This window comes from Mixophyes fleayi, chromosome 3, assembly GCF_038048845.1.
Source record: "Mixophyes fleayi isolate aMixFle1 chromosome 3, aMixFle1.hap1, whole genome shotgun sequence".
Classification (NCBI taxonomy): domain Eukaryota; kingdom Metazoa; phylum Chordata; class Amphibia; order Anura; family Limnodynastidae; genus Mixophyes; species Mixophyes fleayi.
This window is the reverse complement of record NC_134404.1, coordinates 328263846-328282080: the sequence shown is the minus strand read 5'-3', so window position 1 is coordinate 328282080 and position 18235 is coordinate 328263846. Positions and strand designations below refer to the sequence as shown.

Sequence of the window (18235 nt, the reverse complement as noted above, 5' to 3'; positions counted from 1 at the left end):
CGAACCTGTAACTTCCGTTGTACAGCTTTCCAGTCAGGACCCTGAGGGACAGATATTATTTAGTTATGAAGCATTATCAGACGTTAGTAGATATAGTTACAGAGATGTACTGTGCAGAACAAGTCACATTTGATAGACGTATGTGCTCTCTGTGTGCGGAACTAATATGCACCGTCCTCAGCTCCCTTCCCTCCGGGGCAGGTTTGCAAGTGGCACTTCCGGTGGGCAGATTCCCTAATTTTGAAAATGGCGGCAAATGTTGACAGTCTGAAACGGAGGAGTCTCCGGTTACTGGGACAGAGCGGGGCCGCTGACCATTCTTCAGTCTTCGTAACGCCGGTTGTCCGGGCCTCAGCCCCCCGCACCAGGCTCTCTGGAGGGAATAGGAGCCTGAGGGTGGGAGATGAAACCAGATCAGGTAGAAATAACCCAGACAGATCCTGGCCGCAGAAGAGACACAGATCCTCCACCAGGAAGAGGGCTGAGGGTAATGTAGCAGATAGGCTGTCATGGCCAGAAATCACAGGACCCCCCATTCAGGTCAGGACCCAAAGTCCCAAATTGGCCTCTGGTGATAACACAAATTCTGTTCATAGAAAATCCATAAGGCAAAGAAGAAGCACAGAGGGCTCCCATGTAAATGAAAGACCAAGTCAGGTAGTAAACAGCACATCCAATAGTGGATTGGTCCTTGGAGAGGCAGCGTCCCCCACGGGAACAGCTCATGGCGGAGATGGGCCCCCCACGGTGACCAGAACAACAGATTATGGCGTAGATGAACCCTCCACGGAGTCCAGAGCAACAGATCATCAAGCTGGAGATGGACCCTCCGCGGTGACCAGAGCAACAGATCATCAAGCCGGAGATGGACCCTCCACGGTGACCAGAGCAACAGATCATCAAGCCGGAGATGGACCCTCCTCGGTGACCAGAGCAACAGATTATGGCGTAGATGGACCCTCCACGGTGACCAGAGCAACAGATCATCAAGCCGGAGATGGACCCTCCACGGTGACCAGAGCAACAGATCATCAAGCCGGAGATGGACCCTCCACGGTGACCAGAGCAACAGATCATCAAGCCGGAGATGGACCCTCCACGGTGACCAGAGCAACAGATCATCAAGCCGGAGATGGACCCTCCACGGTGACCAGAGGAATTGATCATGAAAGACCTGGCACGTCCATGATGACCAGAGGAGCAGATGATGGAGGACATGGACCATTCAAAATGACCAAAAGAACTGTTCATGAAAAACCTGAACTGTCCTCTGTGACCAGAGGATCTGATCATGAAGGAGCTGGACAGTCTACAGTGACCAAAGGAACTGATTATGAAAGACCAGGAACCTCCATGGTAACCAAAGGAAAAGATCTTGAAGAATCTGCACCCTCAATGATGACCAAAGGAACAGAGCATGAAGAGTCTGGACCTTCAAGGCTGTGGAAAGCACTGGATCGTGAAATGAAAGATCGAGAGATCAAGAAAGTGGGGTCCTCTATTGAGACCAAAGTAAAGGATCTCGAAGAGGCTGGACCTTCAAGGGTCTGCAAGAGTGTGGAAGCGGGGCCCTCCAATGTGAGTGTTGTAAGAGACAATGCAAAAATGGGCTTCTCTAGATTAAGCTTGTCAAAAAATGTTGAACCTGGTCACTGTAGTCCGATGAAACATGAAAACCCACCACAAGCTGGTCTATCCTGTGACACCAACTCGGGCTCTATTCTTCCAAGAGATTACAAGGTGCACTGTTGCTCTAAGCAGTTATTACAGGAGGTTTTGGGAATGTGCTCAGAGATCGGCAAAGAAGTTCTGGAAAGCCAACAGCACTTGAGCCAAGTGCAGAAGAAGCTAGAGCACAAGAACTATGTCTGGGTGAGAAATGTCTTGACATGGAAATATAAAACCTCACCTTCATATGGCAAATACCGTAAAGAAAATCTAATTGTGCAGTTTTTGTTTTCTATTTGCATTTGTGAACTATAAATATCAGGTGATGACTGTGTATACAATCTTAGTTTTATAGGTCCTTACTTAGTTATTTTGATGTTGCTAGAATGCTTTCTTGCATAGTTCAGTAAAGATCCATTATTGGCATTCTCTTACCCATAATCTTTATCTTCTCCCAAATGCTTTCTAACATAGAATTTAATTTCAGAAAAAAACTACATTTTTTTTTGTCTGCTCTATAGTGTACACTAGTCTGGCCTTCATTATGTTTCCCTTAATGCCTGAATGGTGGACAGTGCCGGTTTAAGATATTTAAGATGTTACATAGTGTGCTATCAACACGAGTATTAACCAACATTTGTAAGAGATTGTCATAAACCCTCAACAGTGCAACAAATCAAAATCTCTAATAATGTTACATACTTTGCTAAATATGTCAGATCATGGCTTGACAAAGCCAACAAAAAGGTGTAAGATTTGCATGCATGACATTCTGAATTGTATGCGTTGAAATGGGAGTGTGTATATTTTATGGGACAACATAATCACAAGCATCAATGAGGTTTTGACTAGAAGAGAAAAAAAGGTTGGCTTTGCCAATGATCCTGTAGATCACTAAGGGGGGGGGGGGGGAAAGTCGGTAGTTAAATAATCAAGTGGGAGAACACCCGATAAAGCAATATCGCTCAGATGATTTAACAAACTAGGTTAAATTAAGTAAATCAAATTATGTTTGAAGTGTAAAATAACAAATATGTGGTATTATAAAATTACATTACTGGTATGGGATCCTTTATTCATAAGCTCTCTGTACCCAGAAAGCATGGAAAACCAGGTTTAATAATTACTGCTGCTCAGTGATCATTATACCCACAGATATGATCACAAAGCACCTCTTCCTGCAGTCACTCTGAGGAGCACTGCTTAAATGAATGAGTATGGGATTACCCAGGACAATGTAGGTAAACTAATTTATAGTACATTTTAAGGCAGGTTTTCCATTAAAAAAAAATAGCAGTAATAGCAGTAGTGACCCTTGGAGAAGTTGTACACTTCCTGTACAGAGATGACCAATGCATGAATATATTGGTTTGATGGCTGTTGTACAGGTAACTGTAGAGAAGGTGGTGTTGCCAAATGCAACCAATCAGAAAGTTGCTTTCATTTTCTGTGCTGTGGTAGAACGATAACAGAATCTGGTTGCTGGGCAACATTAACGTTTATACACTGTCGCCTCTTGAATGGTTCCATTAATGTCCTCCAATGTATTTTAATAATCCTATTTAGTTCCCTTTTGTTAATAGGCTTTGCATTTACCACTGAATGTGATATCACTATTGATACTTTTCCAATATTTTAATATAGATTAGTTTAATTCAATATTTCATTTAAAGTGTAGCTATTTCGTCCAACAGTAGTGCTCAGCCCTTTTTAATTAATACTGGGACCCTAAAAGAGATGGTTCCCAGAAGAATGTATTACATATCTCAATTAGGTAACCCAACAACAGATTCAGGGATCCTGATGCACAGGTTATGTATCACTGACTTACACTCAGAAGAGCAATCTTGTTTTTTCGTTGGCTGAACCAGTACTTGAGAATGTATCATAGATGACACTTGTTCCTAGTGAATTAATAGGTTGAATATTGGTTCCGCCCACAAAATGGCTCCAGGTGTTGTGGAACTACAAGCCCCAGCATGCTTTGCCAGTAGATAACTAGCTGATAGCTAACAGAGCATGCTGGGACTTGTAGTTTCCCAAACACCTGGGGTGTCGCAGGTTAGCTATCACTGAGATATAGGATAAAGTTACTCTATTTTTTTCCTTAAACTTTTAAAATATTGCAGTGTCTTATAACATTACTGTATATGTAATATACAGATAGATTATTTTTTTTAAGTAGCTGTGTTGTTGCTTAAGCAGTTTTTACCAGAATTTTGTTTATTTGCAGGATTTTGAAACGTCCTTTCAAGAGAACATCAGTATTAATGGACAGTCGTGGCATGAAGCCCCAGACACAACAGAGTCTGGTAAGAACCACATACTTTAACAGGACTGTCCAACTCGTATTCTTAGTGACTTCACTAACATTCTAGTGCAGCCCCAGACAAATGTATTCAGATAGGAGGCAGAAATTCTGCAATAAAAACCGTGCGAGCAATGCAGAAATGACTAGGGATGGAGTCATACATAGTCCGACAACAATATCCTAGATTGCACTGACCTGAAAATGGTTGCTCCAAAAATGACATGGTAGACAGCCCAAATGCCCAGGATAATATATATATATATATATATATATAATCTCCTGCATGTGACACACTTCACTAGCCTGTGCCAAAGACGTAACCAGTCGCATGATTATATGCCAGTCTGTGCCTCCACAATAAGAGAACATTACAGCAGTCTGTGATTGCAGAAAAAAAGTGTTTCAATAGCCTATGCCCTTCACAGAAAGTTTTACAGCATCTTTTAGTTTTCCTGGCGACTGAGATTTGTCCAGCGTTATTCTGGTGCATAGTAGAACTTTCCTTTGTTCTCTGCAGAACTCTTGAGAACCAGACACACAAAGTGAATAACTTCTCTTAATTAGGAGAGTGAGGGTCTCGTTTGGCAGTCATAAAGCAGGAAAAGACATTAACTGAACTCCCTGACAATCCTGTGATTTTTCCATGGCTCAGAGCCTGGAGGATAAATGTAAACTGATGGAGAGCTGTTTATTCCCCAAATATTTTCTTTTCACATGGATTAATTACTTTATATGTTGAAGTTAGATTAGCCACGTTACTCGCAAAAGTAACGCGGCGATAAAAGTATTACGGCAATTCTAACCCGGATTTCAGCTCGCAGCTCCCTGAGCAGAAAGCCGGCGTTAAAGGTACCGTAATAATGGTAATAGTGCGCAAGCCTCGTTACTTTTGACAGTAATGTGGCCAATTGAATATGCCCCTCTGTGTCATCAGGATGCACAGCACAGTACTGACCACTTTCAGACTGATCATCATTGCAGCTCCCAGTCAGCAATATGTGAGATGGTGGAACCGATTTAGTTCAGTAATATAGCCATTTAAACTTTCACGTGTGCATTGAAGTCTCTTACATAAAATAGGAAAATAACTGTTTTTAATTTGGGGTTTAGTTTCACCGTAAGCAAATCAATGGTCAGGAGTGTCAGTAAAATAGATCTTGGTGATGGAACTTTTATTTGCTTAATATCTTTTATTTCAAAAAGTAGACTAGTCTTAATTTCTAAATGTCACGGTATCCATCATATGACTAGCCAATATGTGGAAACGTGATGCCTCTATGGCCGCTGTGGAGTGCTGGGACTAGTAGTTTTAAAGATCGGTACCCCCAGGGTGCTTCTCTATAGAGAGATCTGTTGGCACTGCCAGGGACTCCCATGTGGGTCTGTAGTATGTCCTTTATTAATAGTTTGTTATGTTGTGTTTGCAGAACCCGATATGAAACGAATAGAAGACCAACTTGACGATGTCATAGTAGAGTCCGCCTTGAAAAGAAAACGATACCCAAGGAAAATCCTGAGTCACTTTGTAAAGGTGCTGAAAGTGGAGCGTGAAGTGTTGGTATGTATCTTAGCTGTACACCAGCGTATTATTCTTCTGTGCTTTGTGTAAATCTCTTTTGTAAGGAACTGAAAAGCGGATCCCACACAATTACTTTTTTCTTTACTACTGTTTCATATAATAACCCCAAAGGGTCTTGTTTGTAATCTGTACCATCTGTCCCTTTTGGTGCATTTGTTACAGTGTTGAATATATTGTGGAGTAGAGATTTTCCGCAGAATTGGTGATTTGTCAGAAAGTTCCAGCGATACAATGTACAAGTTCCATCTTTGTGCATATTTCACATTGTATTTGTAAATTGACATGCTACAAATATGGAGCAGTTTTAAAAATTTTGCTAATATATAAATGTTCTTCTCTTGATTGAGTTAGCTCGTATGCATTCTTCCTTAGTGGCCGCCCTTCCACTGCTGTGTCATTGCCCATCATCAGTGAGAATATTTTCCATAATTGTTTTTTTTTTTTTTTTACCTTTGTGGATTTCAAACCTGCCGGTGTTTCTGGATCACGTGCTGGCAGGGTATGTTTGCATACAAGCTCATCGTTTGAAGAGGGAAAAATATTAATATTTAGTAACAGGTAATGTTAATCACACTCTCTAGCAGTATATCTAAGAAGCTTAGTACCTTTCATACCTCGACCTGGGTTTTTGCGAGGGGCAGCCCGGGTCAAGGCTGCAGTATGAATGACTCCAGGTCTGATTCCTTGGTCTGCTGACCCGGGAATTAGACTCGGGTCTTTTGGTGGGGTAATTCCCGGGTCCGACACGGGTCGCCTGCACTATGAACGGCCGATTAGTGTAAAAAGTAAAACAAAAAATAAAGATGATTTTTTTTAAAACAAAGAATGAAAAAAGTCCTCTTATCTTTGTATTTCCTCATCACTGACTGTCCAGCAGGTTAAATGAAGAAATTACGTCATTCCTATTGGCCAGGGAGAAAATTATGCATTTAAAGCGGCAATAGCAGACCCTATGCCTGGATTACATTATACAGTCATAGGGTTCGCTTTTGCCGCTTTAAATGCATAATTTTCAACCTGACCATTAGAAATGACGTAATTTCAGCTGTCGGACATTCGGCGCAGATGAAATACTACGAGTCTAATAGTAAGTTGACTTTTTTGACAGGTAAGAGCCTCTGTCCCCCGGCAATATACCGGGTTCATATACCCGGGATATTACCGGGTTGGCAGTATGAAAGTGGTATTACATTGGGGATTTAATTTGCAACAACCACTCTTATGTCCTATTACCTTTGACAGTCTACAAAACTGGACTGATCCTTTGTTACTTATTACGCACTTGGCGAACAAAGGTTTGCAAAGCACCGTAATTGTTTTTTTGTTTTATTTTTATTTGTTTGTTTTTATGCTGCCTTTTAGTGGAAATAAAGCGCTTACTAGAGCTTTTTTTTTTTTTTAAAATCACTCAAATCTAATTTTTTATACTGTCCCATAAGATTTCTCTAAAGTTATGGAGAAATATAATACTTTGTTTGAAGCCTTGTCATGACTCTTGAAAGATTTTCATGAGGCAGCTCCTTCGCCATTCCGTTACTATTATCGTTATTAGCCTCTTTTATTGTGTCTGGTGAGAAGTCGTCCTCTTTAACCCCCTCACATTGTGGTGTAAGTAGAACAACTCTTTTATAGAGCTGTCAAAGAACTACAAACAGTGCAAAACATTGTTCAGAATCAGAGCTGCCTAATCGGACAGAAAGCTGCGCTGACAAGGAGGCAGAGACTGTAGGGCCAAGGCTTTGTTGGGCCCTTGGATATGGTTCTGTACTCAGAGCTTGATGGCTAAATCTAGAATAAGACAGGTTTGTCACATACAACTTTACATGTGAAACCAGCCGACCCCTTTGCATTGTACCTAACCCCAGTTAGCGTTGCTTAGAGCAGACTTTGGCAGCTGAGTCCCCCAACGATACTTTCTCTGATGTTATTCAGAGGTGTCCTCTGCTGTTTTGTTAGTGGAGTGAGGGGTTAACCATAAATATTACTTATGGGGACACTTCTAACTACCATTGCTAGAGAAGTATGTTTTAGGTGCTTTAGTCATAAGGCAGCAGGAAATGAATAACACTAACTTGCTCTAATGTTAAAGGTATTCTTTAATCAAGTGGACTATATGAATTAAATAATATGGATGGGGAACGTTAATTAGGGGGATTCTCTTTTAAAGATGGACTTAGGATCTGGTTGTTAGGAGAGACCACTGGGCCCTGTAAATATGCCTGTTGGGGGAAAATGAATGCATTAGAAGTAAACCGAGAGATTTGAATGGAGAGATGGGAATTCCCTTATTTAATAAGGCAATAAGACCTATCTTTCACTGGAAGGTTGGTCCACAGGTAACAGTAGAGAAAATGGGGGTCATCCGTCTCGATCAATAAGATTCTAACAGTCATTTGTTTTTTAGTACAACTTAGAAATAAAACGAGCATAATCTTTTCATATTCTCTTTTTTTTTTTTTTTTGCAGTGACCAGTAATGGCTTTTCTAAATATCCTCTTTGTTTCCCAAATTAGTATTTCCTCAGTGTAATGCATGGCTATGTATTAGAACTCCCCAGTTATGGTACCTACACGGCCTTATTTTCACTACTGCCGGCTGGGATGCGACAGCTGTTGTCACAACCAATAGGAATCGGAGAAAAACTCACAATTGCTGTGTATAAGCCCCGCCCCCTGTTCCAGAATAGCAGATCTCGTCTCATGTGTCAGAGATGGGGAGTAGCATTGATTCTTGGGGGTATTGGTGCACGTGACGTCATCTGAACAACACAACCACTTGTAAATGTAACTAAATTAAAACTAAATAGTCATTGATGTAAGTTTTCCCATGTACAATCCTTAGAATTGAGCTTTAAAGTGTAATTTTAATCTTTATATTTGTCCTTACAGGACTATAAACCTGTTGTCCATCACGAAGAGATCAGACTGGATTCAGCATATGGTGAGTGATGGCCAATAGCTACTAGTTATGTCCGTGTCTCTAGTGGTGAAACTGCTTGTGACTCATACGTTCGTAGCATCGGTGATCGTTCACATGGCCTAGGTGACCCGCCAGCAGATAAGTTTTACTTTAATATCCCACGTTCCTGATCGGCAGTCTTTTTAATAGGATGCCCTACCCCACCTCTTGTACTATTTAAGGTACAGCTACTGATAGAAACCTGTAACTATGAAAGCTAAATCCTTGCTTGTGGTCACAGACAACGCCCGTCTACTAGAGCGTTAGATAGATGCCTCTACTCCGCACCGCGTCATACCCAACGTCAGGGAACGGAAACTGTCAGCTAAATCTCTGTTCTCACTTAGATTGATTTCCCAGACAGTGGAGGGAGGTAGAGGTTCACAATCCCCCCAACGTCTGTGATGAAATGCTGAGTGTGAGTTAGCGCTAGGATATGAGGCTTTTTGCTGACTGATTACAGCTGTCTTAGGTTAGTGTCACACTGCCAATGTTTGTGCTGTGGAAAATCGCTGCATTTATTTTCATCAGAGATTTAGTTTTGAACGCTGATGCCTAGTAATTGTTTCCTACATTTATCAAAGTGAAACACTTTACACTGAGGTGCGATGTGAATACCACATAGAAGATACTACTCCTTATGTGTAGCGGAAAAAAAACTAAATGTAAAAATTAATGCAACCAAAAACACAGATTGGTTGCCTTTAAATTTACAATCTCCCCTGAAACATCTGTGTGTGGGAAACTAGTCAGACAGAATCCTATAATTTTATTGCTGTCTTGATTGCCTTAATTTTGTTTCCCTTGGTGAGTGTAAAGGGACTGTACAGTAATTTAGGCTTTCTCGTTGAATCTTCCCAGAGCAACTTTACACTTTAGTTACTTTTAATTATTATTTAATATGTAAAGAGAAAGTCTTTAACAAATGACACAGAAGTTCATGACATTTATCAAACTATCTGTTTCCTGTGACTTCCTAGAATCCTCCATGATGGCTCTAACTACAATGACTGCCAACGCATCTCAGCAGATTAGTGAAACGATGAAGGTAAAGTATAACTGGTTGTTTAAAGATCTCTATCTATAATTCAGAGTATACTGTAAGGCTCCTCTCCCCACAACTAGCAGAGCTCTGGGGGTCCAGCGTCCACAATCCTAACCGTGTGAAATATCATCTTCATGGACACAATATTTAATTTCAGCACACTGGCACCTCAGCTGTCCTGCCAGTCACACAGCAGTTTTGCCACAAAAATCAGAGGTGTCCGTTTTCCTCCAGCGAGAGAATCGTCAGGTGCCAGGGGGTTTATCCCACAAATGCTGAACCCCGAGGTCTGCTAGTTGAGGGGCACAGGATGTTGCAGTAACTTTTTTTTATTTGGGATCTAGTTCTTAAATGTGCTGCAAGTGTTCTTGGGGTTCTAAGGGAAGAGGGGGGGGGTGCTTTAATGCTGAGTCTAATACTTAGACACTTATTCTGTTAAATAATTTTTTTAATATATCTACTTTGGTATAGACAGTTTTTCACATATTCTAGTACATCTAGTGCTAATCTGTTCCTGAGTAGTTAATCCACTTCTTCCAAGTCACCCGCTGAGAGTTTTGTTAAGGGTAACAAGCTGTTAATAAACCTATCACCATCCTCTGAAGCTGGGCTGTGATTGGTGATGTAAATCATACAAGCCTTTGGCTAATGACTTAAGGAATGGATCGTGTGCTGCAGATGTCTCTACCCTGGTGCATAATGTGCCAGGAATTATAACTGTACCTGTAATTACCAGCTGCCTGGAGATAGATCTGTGCCTGTAATTACCAGCTGCCTGGAGCTAGATCTGTGCCTGTAATTACCAGCTGCCTGGAGCTAGATCTGTGCCTGTAATTACCAGCTGCCTGGAGCTAGATCTGTGCCTGTAATTACCAGCTGCCTGGAGCACCGTACCTTCAATCATCAACTGCCTGGAGCTAGATCTGTGCCTGTAATTACCAGCTGCCCAGATCTAGGAATTAGTGCTGCTCCTTTGGTTACCAGCTGCCCGGACCAGGCGCTAGCTCTGGGTCTGCAGTGGCCAGCTGCCCGGACCAGGCGCTAGCTCTGGGTCTGCAGTGGCCAGCTGCACAGAGAGAGGGATTGGCACTGGTGCCGTACCTGCAATAAACAACTGAAGAAAAGTGCCATAGTCATCACTAACTGCCAGGAACTGGCACCGGTGCCTGAATCCATTAACATTTATCTCCAAAGTCACCTATAATTGATATTTCGCTACTTTACGTATCAAGTGTTCTCCCACCTCTTACATTTTAAACTTGTTTGTACAGTCATCTAACCTTTGATTTCATATCATTGTATGTTATATGTATGTATGTATTATGATCCTCCTCAATGTACAGTCCTGAGTACTATGTTGGCGCTTTATAAATAAAATATGATAATGCTAAAAACACCTCTATAAACTGCACAATACTAAACCGGATGGTAAAATTACCAGCTGCCAAGCTGGACAGTTCCAAATTTAGTTGTGCAGTTGCAGTGGAGATTCCTGCCACCAGATGGGGCTACAGAGCTAATTTGTAAACTGAATACCAAGCCTTCTAATTATGTATTTGCTATATGTGTAAATTGCAGAGCATTTTGGCAGCAGCATCTTATAATACAATATCTGTACACATACACCTTTTGACTTCTCACAATTCTTTTATTTTCCAGGCTCTTCCAGTCCAACTGGAAAAAGCAGAGGGATTCTCCCAAGTCCTAAACCTCCAGCCTGTTTTGGAGGGATCTCGTTTAAGACGAGACATTTTCTCAAGTCGCGTTGTATTGGAGGACCTGGCAAAGACATTCCCAAAACTATTAGAAACTACCCCCCGTGAGAGTGCGCCCCAGACGAGTACAGCACCAGCGCTGACCCTCAAAAGGCGGAAAAACCCTCCTGCCCAAAACAATTTATATCCATTGAGTTCAAAGAGAAAAATTAGTCTTGATGCTTAATGAGTGTTTTTGTACTTTGCACGTTTTAAGCCCAGAGGACCCAGAAAATTGTAACAGTCTGACCTTTGAAAGCCTATTTTTAACTTATTTATTGTAAAATGCTAAACTGACCACCAGATTACTATTAACTAGTCAGTACGTGGCAGACAAAGGGCAAATACCAGATCACGTGTTTAGCGCAGTCATCACTTCATAGTGATGATTGTGTTACATTTCTTTGGAAGTAGCAAAAACTAATGAACAAATGGAAACCTGGAGGTGTGGCCTAGAGTAACCAATCGGAGCCTACCTATCATTTATCTAGTAGATTCTAGAAAACTATAGCTAGAGTCTATGGGCAATACATCCACTTTTCCTTCTGAGAAGGCAAAGCAGGGTTTACTATCCCAATTCATATCACTGCCCAACTACTGCTTTTTAACCATAATATGAAAAATTAATGTGCAAGCTGTATTTCCAGTAAATATGACTATAATTGAATTATTTAACTTGCAGCAGCAGTACACTCTGCATAGGCAATGTGGGACAATCTAGCTATTGTTAAACTACACGTCCTACTGTGTCATACAGTCAGAAGTTGTTGGGGAATGCTTGGACTTATAGTTCCAAAACTAGCGAAGGGTCCAAGGGTGCCCACATCTGCTCTACAAGATGAATGTTCAGCTGTTGTTGTTTTGTGAATCTCGCAAGGATTGGTAACTAACACATGAGCTAGTTGTAGAACTCTGCTTTCCAAACACATGTATAATAATACAACACAAAACATATACATATGTATAATACAAAATATATATACAGATCATCAATGTGTCATCTTTACTGTTCATGTCTCCAGCAGCCAGCTTCGTGCGGGATTAAAATGTGTTTTCGTGGTTTCCACTAAAGAGCTACTACATCATTTAAAAACTATAGGTTGGCACAATCCCCATCTTAAAATATCCACAAATAGACCGAAGTGACCTGGATAACCTGATAGAAAATGTTGTTTTCCTGCAATTCCCACCCATTTGGCAATCGTTGTTATCTGACATGTGTAAGGACTGACAGAAGCCTGTGCAACATGAAAACAAACTGGTCTGCACTAGTCCTTAACAACTGATCTATCACATGGCAGCAACAGTCTGTTTCTGAGTGTTGAAGAGGCAACTTCAGGCATACGTCCTCTTTCAAGTATTGGGAATTATTCCAGCAAGTTGTAAGCGGCATAACTGTTTTAACTAGACAATACAATTTGAGTTGTTACCCTTTCATTTGTTCAGATTATTGAAGTAGGAAGAAAAGTGGGTAGTTAAGGACTCCATGAATTAGGTTATTTTGGAAAGTATGGATAGGCTGAGTGCAAAGATCTTGCTGACATAAGAAATAACGCCCCCCCCCCCCCCCCTCTGTGATTAAACCTTTATCTCACATTCTCAGAAGATCCTAAAATATTTTCCATACACGGGTGTCAATGATATTAAAAGCACTCTTATGTAAAACTGCTTTCATTGTAAAAAGTTCTGTGCTACTTTAAGATGTGAATATATTTTTATAATGCACATAAAACTTGACATTTAGGTCTGGTACACACAGGCTTTAAGAACACCTGTTAAAGGCAAAACAAAACCTTGCACTTTGTTATTGTTTTTTAGAGCGTTCAAAGCACGTTCTGAAGGCCTCCCTGCAGCTTAGTGTACTGTGTACACTCTAAATGCTGCAGGCAATGTCAACATTGATGCAGAGTGAGGCGATCCATAGCAGGAAGTTGTGTGTACTTCTCCATTCACTTATTTTTGGGCTATCGGCATTAAAGCACAAATTAAAGAACATTGTGACACCTGATTTTAGCACCTAATGTGTATGTACCTAGAGTGCATGCTCTACATCTCCCCCCAGGATGACCGGAGTAACTGCTCTGATACAAGACACCACAGCCCATGTACTCTTGTGCGTAGATTTACTAAACTTTGTAAAAGGAAAAGTGGAGATACTGCCCATAGCAGCCAATCAGATTCTAACTATCCTTTATCTAGTACATTCTAGAATTTGGTTGCTATGGGCAACACATCTACTTTTCATTTAACAAGGTTTAGTAAATCTACCCCTTGGTAAGGCCTGTGGATGGGGTTGGGAAGATCTGCATTAGAACTTATATTTTGGTTATATTATCCCCCCCTGTCTGAATTATTTGTTGTCCGCGACAGTCTGCAAGCTGTAAAAGCTTCATGGAACATGTACATAAAACGGAGGTGTCATAAAATATTGCATTTTACTGAATTTTGTGTTTTAATAAAATATTAAGAATCGCTAGTTTTAATTTATGCACAGCAGTTTTAGATCCTGTTCTGTTGATTGCTTTCCTTTCATGTACTATATACCTACTTGTAAATTGCCCATACTATAGTTGTAAAGCTTTTAATCTGTATATCTGTAAATATGCATTTTGTTATTTTTTATTTTAGAATTAAATTGTCTAAATTAAATTTTTCTATTGTTGAGTACTTGACATTTCCATGATCTGTTATACATCCTTGTATGTTAAAGATGGAGCCAAGGTGAGATCCACACAAACCCTTTATTTTTCATGTGTTTTTAAGCCGTGAGTCACTCTAGTTCAGTGTTGGCTAACCTGTGACACTCCAGGTGTTGTGAAACTACAAGTCCCAGCATACCCTTCCAGCAATAAGCTGCTATATATTGGCAAAGCATGCTGGGACGTGTAGTTTCACAACACCTGGAGTGTCACAGGTTAGACAACACTGCTGTAGTTTGAGCACCGTGTTGTAGTTCTTCCCATTTGGGATGTCTCCAGTTTGTTAACCAATCAGATCCTCAGAAAGCTCACAGCAGTGCAGTGTATTTTAGAAGTATGTGCTCATTGTGTATAAGGTCTGTTCTAACTGGGGGCCAATGTCATGATGTGAGAAGGGGAATGGAGGCAGCTGGAAGCCACAGACTAAGAGTTATATTGTGGAAGGAGCAGGGTCCTCCTAACAGCACAATAGTCTTCTATCAAACTGATGTGTGAGAAATGCGGTCTGGAGTCTGATGCACTTGTATATGAAACAATGTTAATACATCCAACTTCTTCAAGCACTTGCACATACAATTCATTGTGGGTTTTTCTTGCATCATGTTCTACCTGCCAGTGCAGGTTTGGTAAAACCTGCAGACCGACAGGGGTTGCCCGACCTCAAGCTGAAAATACGTTTTAAATCTCCATTTAACAGACATTGAAGCTGTAACTTATAACAGTTTTACAGTCTCAAGGCCCTATGTAGACTTGTAAGTGCAAAGAGCACTTTATAAAACTGCTTGTGGACTCGTCCAGGATATGTCTCGGTCTGACGTATCTTCCACCTCTCCATGTTAAGAAGATGGAACGAGGGAGGTAGTGGGTGACCCTAGCAAAGTAATGGTGTGTTTACATGTTTGTGACTGGCATTGGCATCTGGTATTGTGTATCAGGGTTTTTTGTACCAAGCCATGGATCTATAACTGATGAAAAGGATGCCATAGCAAAACCCAATTATATCGCACCAGGAAAATCCCTCTCTAGGGTCTAGTAGTTGCACTGCTATATCTAAGGCCTTGAGAAAGCTCAGTGTAGTGAAACGCGCGTCGGCGGCTCACGTACTGCTCCTCTCTCCTCCAAATTATTTACTATATGATATGATTAAGAGGTGTAATAGACAGGCAGGGACTGGGGCATAAATGGAAGGTCTACATTAATTTGCTGCAATAATTAACATCTAACGGAAAAGATGTATTAACATTCCGGTCCGTTAGTGGAACTATGCAGCTGAGTTAGATACTGCTGAGACAAGCTAACCTTTCATTCTGCTCCACCTTTTTCTCATTTAGGAGCACGGTATGTGCCAAAACGGCTCATTAGTGAAAGCATTCCTTAATATTGCATTACATTAATTAATGAATTATACAAGGATAATGTCCTAAATAAATAATTTCCAACTAAGAGTCGTTAAGAGAATAATAACTGATCTCCCGCAACATAGTTAAGCTATACTTCACTTATGTTAATACTGATGGTGGTATCAATCAAACCAGCAGTTAGCGTGGAGTGTGTGGATATTCTCAACTTGATAAAGGGAGTTAGCTAACAACAAAATCCCTTTATGATAAACACTGTCTTTGGATTAATTTCCATCAATCTTGCACCTTTATAGTGCGATGTAATCATAATGATATCTGACACATCTATACACCATCACATTATCTTATGCTGAGGATTATTGAGAGGGCAGCACCTACTACCAGTTTTTGCTAGTCTTAACAGCTTATAGAAATTCACCTTTTTGGATTTATTTTTCATTTTTCATCTTTTAATATTTCACTGCTCTATGAAATTTATTAATTAAGTTTTAATGTATACTAATAAACTTTAAATATGTTTTATTATCAATTATGTCCTGTGAGTGCCCTAGTGTAGACACATTGTTTCTCTGTGTATTTGAAAAGGATGCCATGCCTGGGTCTAGGTGAGAAGTATGTAGGGGGAATGAGGTATCTGGTAACGTGTTCTTTCTTCAAATAAAAATAGTTTTAAGCCTGTTTGCGTGTTTTATTTACATCTTTTCCTGGTGCACTACAGGTCCCAGTGGGCTTTGGGAGCCAAGGTATCCCGGCACGTGTGGTTCCCCAAGTTCCAGCATGTCCTGGCAGCCATGGGTATGCTGGCACTTTTAGTACTACAAGGGCCAGTATGCCCAAACAATGGCAGCCTGGACATCCTGAGACCTGTAGTGCACCACTGGCAAAATCTTGCTTTTCATTTTGCATTTATTTTATTCATTATACCCCACTCCCACGATACCAGGGGAGTGAGAAGACACAAAGTGCTCTCCAGCACTGTACTGCTTAAACCTAGGGAATTTTTCATTGTGAGTCTGATCTCCTTACTGAATCCAGCCCCATGCTGACCAGCCTATGGTTGGTTTGGCGTTCTAGCAGGGGGGTCCTCACACTGCCAAAGATATGCGCTAAACTGAAGTCTAATAAAGGACCAAGTCTTACCAGATTTAGAGCAGCACCAGAGGATCTTGTCTAATTTATCTTGATTTTGATACCAGTGCCCCATTCTTCAAGCTGTGGACCTATATTTCATAAGATTTTTTATTAAAGATTTAGTTGTTTAGTTTTGATTCCCCCTCTGATGTAAACCTCCTTAGCTCTAGTGTTTTATTCTTACACTGATATGTGTGATTTCTGGTTCCACCAACGGCCTCCACACTGTCATCGATAGTGAAAGTCCACCGTTAAAGAAGATTATGTGCAACTGTTGCTTTATATCCAGCAGTTTGGAATAAGGCCCAAGTTCTGCAGATATTCACATGAACACACATACAAAGGGGGCTCACTCTGGCCCAATTGTAGTATTTATATAACACGGAATAAAAAAAGTTTTAAGCAGATATATTTATGTTTATTAGTGGAGCAAATGTATTTATTCTGTTTTTCTACACTAGTTGTGGATAAAATATCTCTTTATTTTACAATTTTTAACTAACGGTTGTTTTCCTTTGGTCAATTAGATGCATAATTAGCAGCCATAATGAAAACAATAACAAGGAGCACTGAGTGAACTCACTGAGTGATACAAGATGATTACTAATATCTAATGGTGATTTTGCGGCAAATGGCTTTTATTCCAATTGCAGATTTGTTCACAAAATTCACACTAATGAAATGCTAAATTTGGAATGGTCCACTATACCTATAGATTTTTTAACATAGCCGTTATTTTGCAGCATTCTGTTCTTTTAAATATTAGCGGCAAAAAGGACAAATAATAGGATAGGTCAGCATAGATCTGTGTAAGTTCTACCATGCAGGAGAAACAGGAAGGGGTTTATAAGCCAACAGAGCAACCTGTGACCACTTTTACCATATAGACAAAAAGGTGCCTATATAAATATACATCTAGTACACTGAAACTGGATAACTTCATCTGATTCCATATATGCACTTTTATTCGTGAGTTTTCTGTGCATATCATCTCCTTGCCCTTTGCTCTGCTTGTTAAATATTATCTAGGTGTTTTGTTACCAAATTATATATTTTATGAAGTTATTCCGCAGTTTTGCCACTAGAGGGCACTGTTTTATTAAAGTCGTCATCAGATTGAATTAAATTTTTTCTCGTCCGTGCAAGAATATCCAAGGTTCCACTTATGTTACAAATGCAGCAATAAGTTTTAGCAAATTGGAGGAAAAAACTGTTCTCTTGGTTCTTGGGCAGTGTAGCAGGCTCTGTCTGTATAAGGGAAGCTTAAAGGGCTAAAAAGGCCGAAAATTTACATTTTCAAAATATTATCCTTGTAAGCAAATTATTCATTATACCCTCTGCATTCCACTGCAAACAGCTGAAGCTCATCACAAATCTTTAGGACAGTTTTCTCATGGGATCTGTTACAGGTCAAAAAGCTGAGACTGCAGTCATTTGAGCCGCTGTGACATCACTGTCCCTGTGTATGAATCCGCCAATTCAGGGAGTACATTTCTGGTGGTCTGTAAGCCTGTGTGTCACGATCTAGAGGTGATTTACTAACCACATAATATGCATAGTAATGCAAAACCACGAGTACACGCACAGGACACCTTCATTCCGGATTTTGGAACTATCCCCCATAAAAGCAATATGCGACCTCTTGTGGTTCTCACTGGTAATGCACATGGTGGAAAGAGTGAAAACACCATCCTACAATTTTTTTTTTACGACTAGTAATAGTTTGTAA

The 18235-nt window shown here is 40.4% G+C and overlaps 1 protein-coding gene across 1 annotated transcript; it reads left to right on the top strand.

Moving 5' to 3' along the window:
- Window positions 1-127: 127 nt before the first annotated feature.
- NSL1 (NSL1 component of MIS12 kinetochore complex) lies at window positions 128-12302 on the top strand. The gene is made up of 6 exons (XM_075204226.1): window positions 128-1872; window positions 3902-3980; window positions 5407-5537; window positions 8447-8498; window positions 9497-9564; window positions 11221-12302. Exons 1-6 carry the CDS (start codon window positions 247-249, stop codon window positions 11500-11502), a joined length of 2238 nt encoding a protein of 745 aa, XP_075060327.1. The 5' UTR covers window positions 128-246; the 3' UTR covers window positions 11503-12302.
- Window positions 12303-18235: the final 5933 nt, after the last annotated feature.

What these genes read in the sequence shown, in the direction of transcription:
- NSL1 (XM_075204226.1), top strand. Translation starts at nt 247, where the DNA reads ATGGCGGCAAATGTTGACAGTCTGAAACGGAGGAGTCTCCGGTTACTG. An exon ending in CCCAGACACAACAGAGTCTG is followed by an intron (nt 3,981 to 5,406) that starts GTAAGAACCACA and finishes TTGTGTTTGCAG; the next exon opens with AACCCGATATGAAACGAATA. An exon ending in AAGTGGAGCGTGAAGTGTTG is followed by an intron (nt 5,538 to 8,446) that starts GTATGTATCTTA and finishes TTGTCCTTACAG; the next exon opens with GACTATAAACCTGTTGTCCA.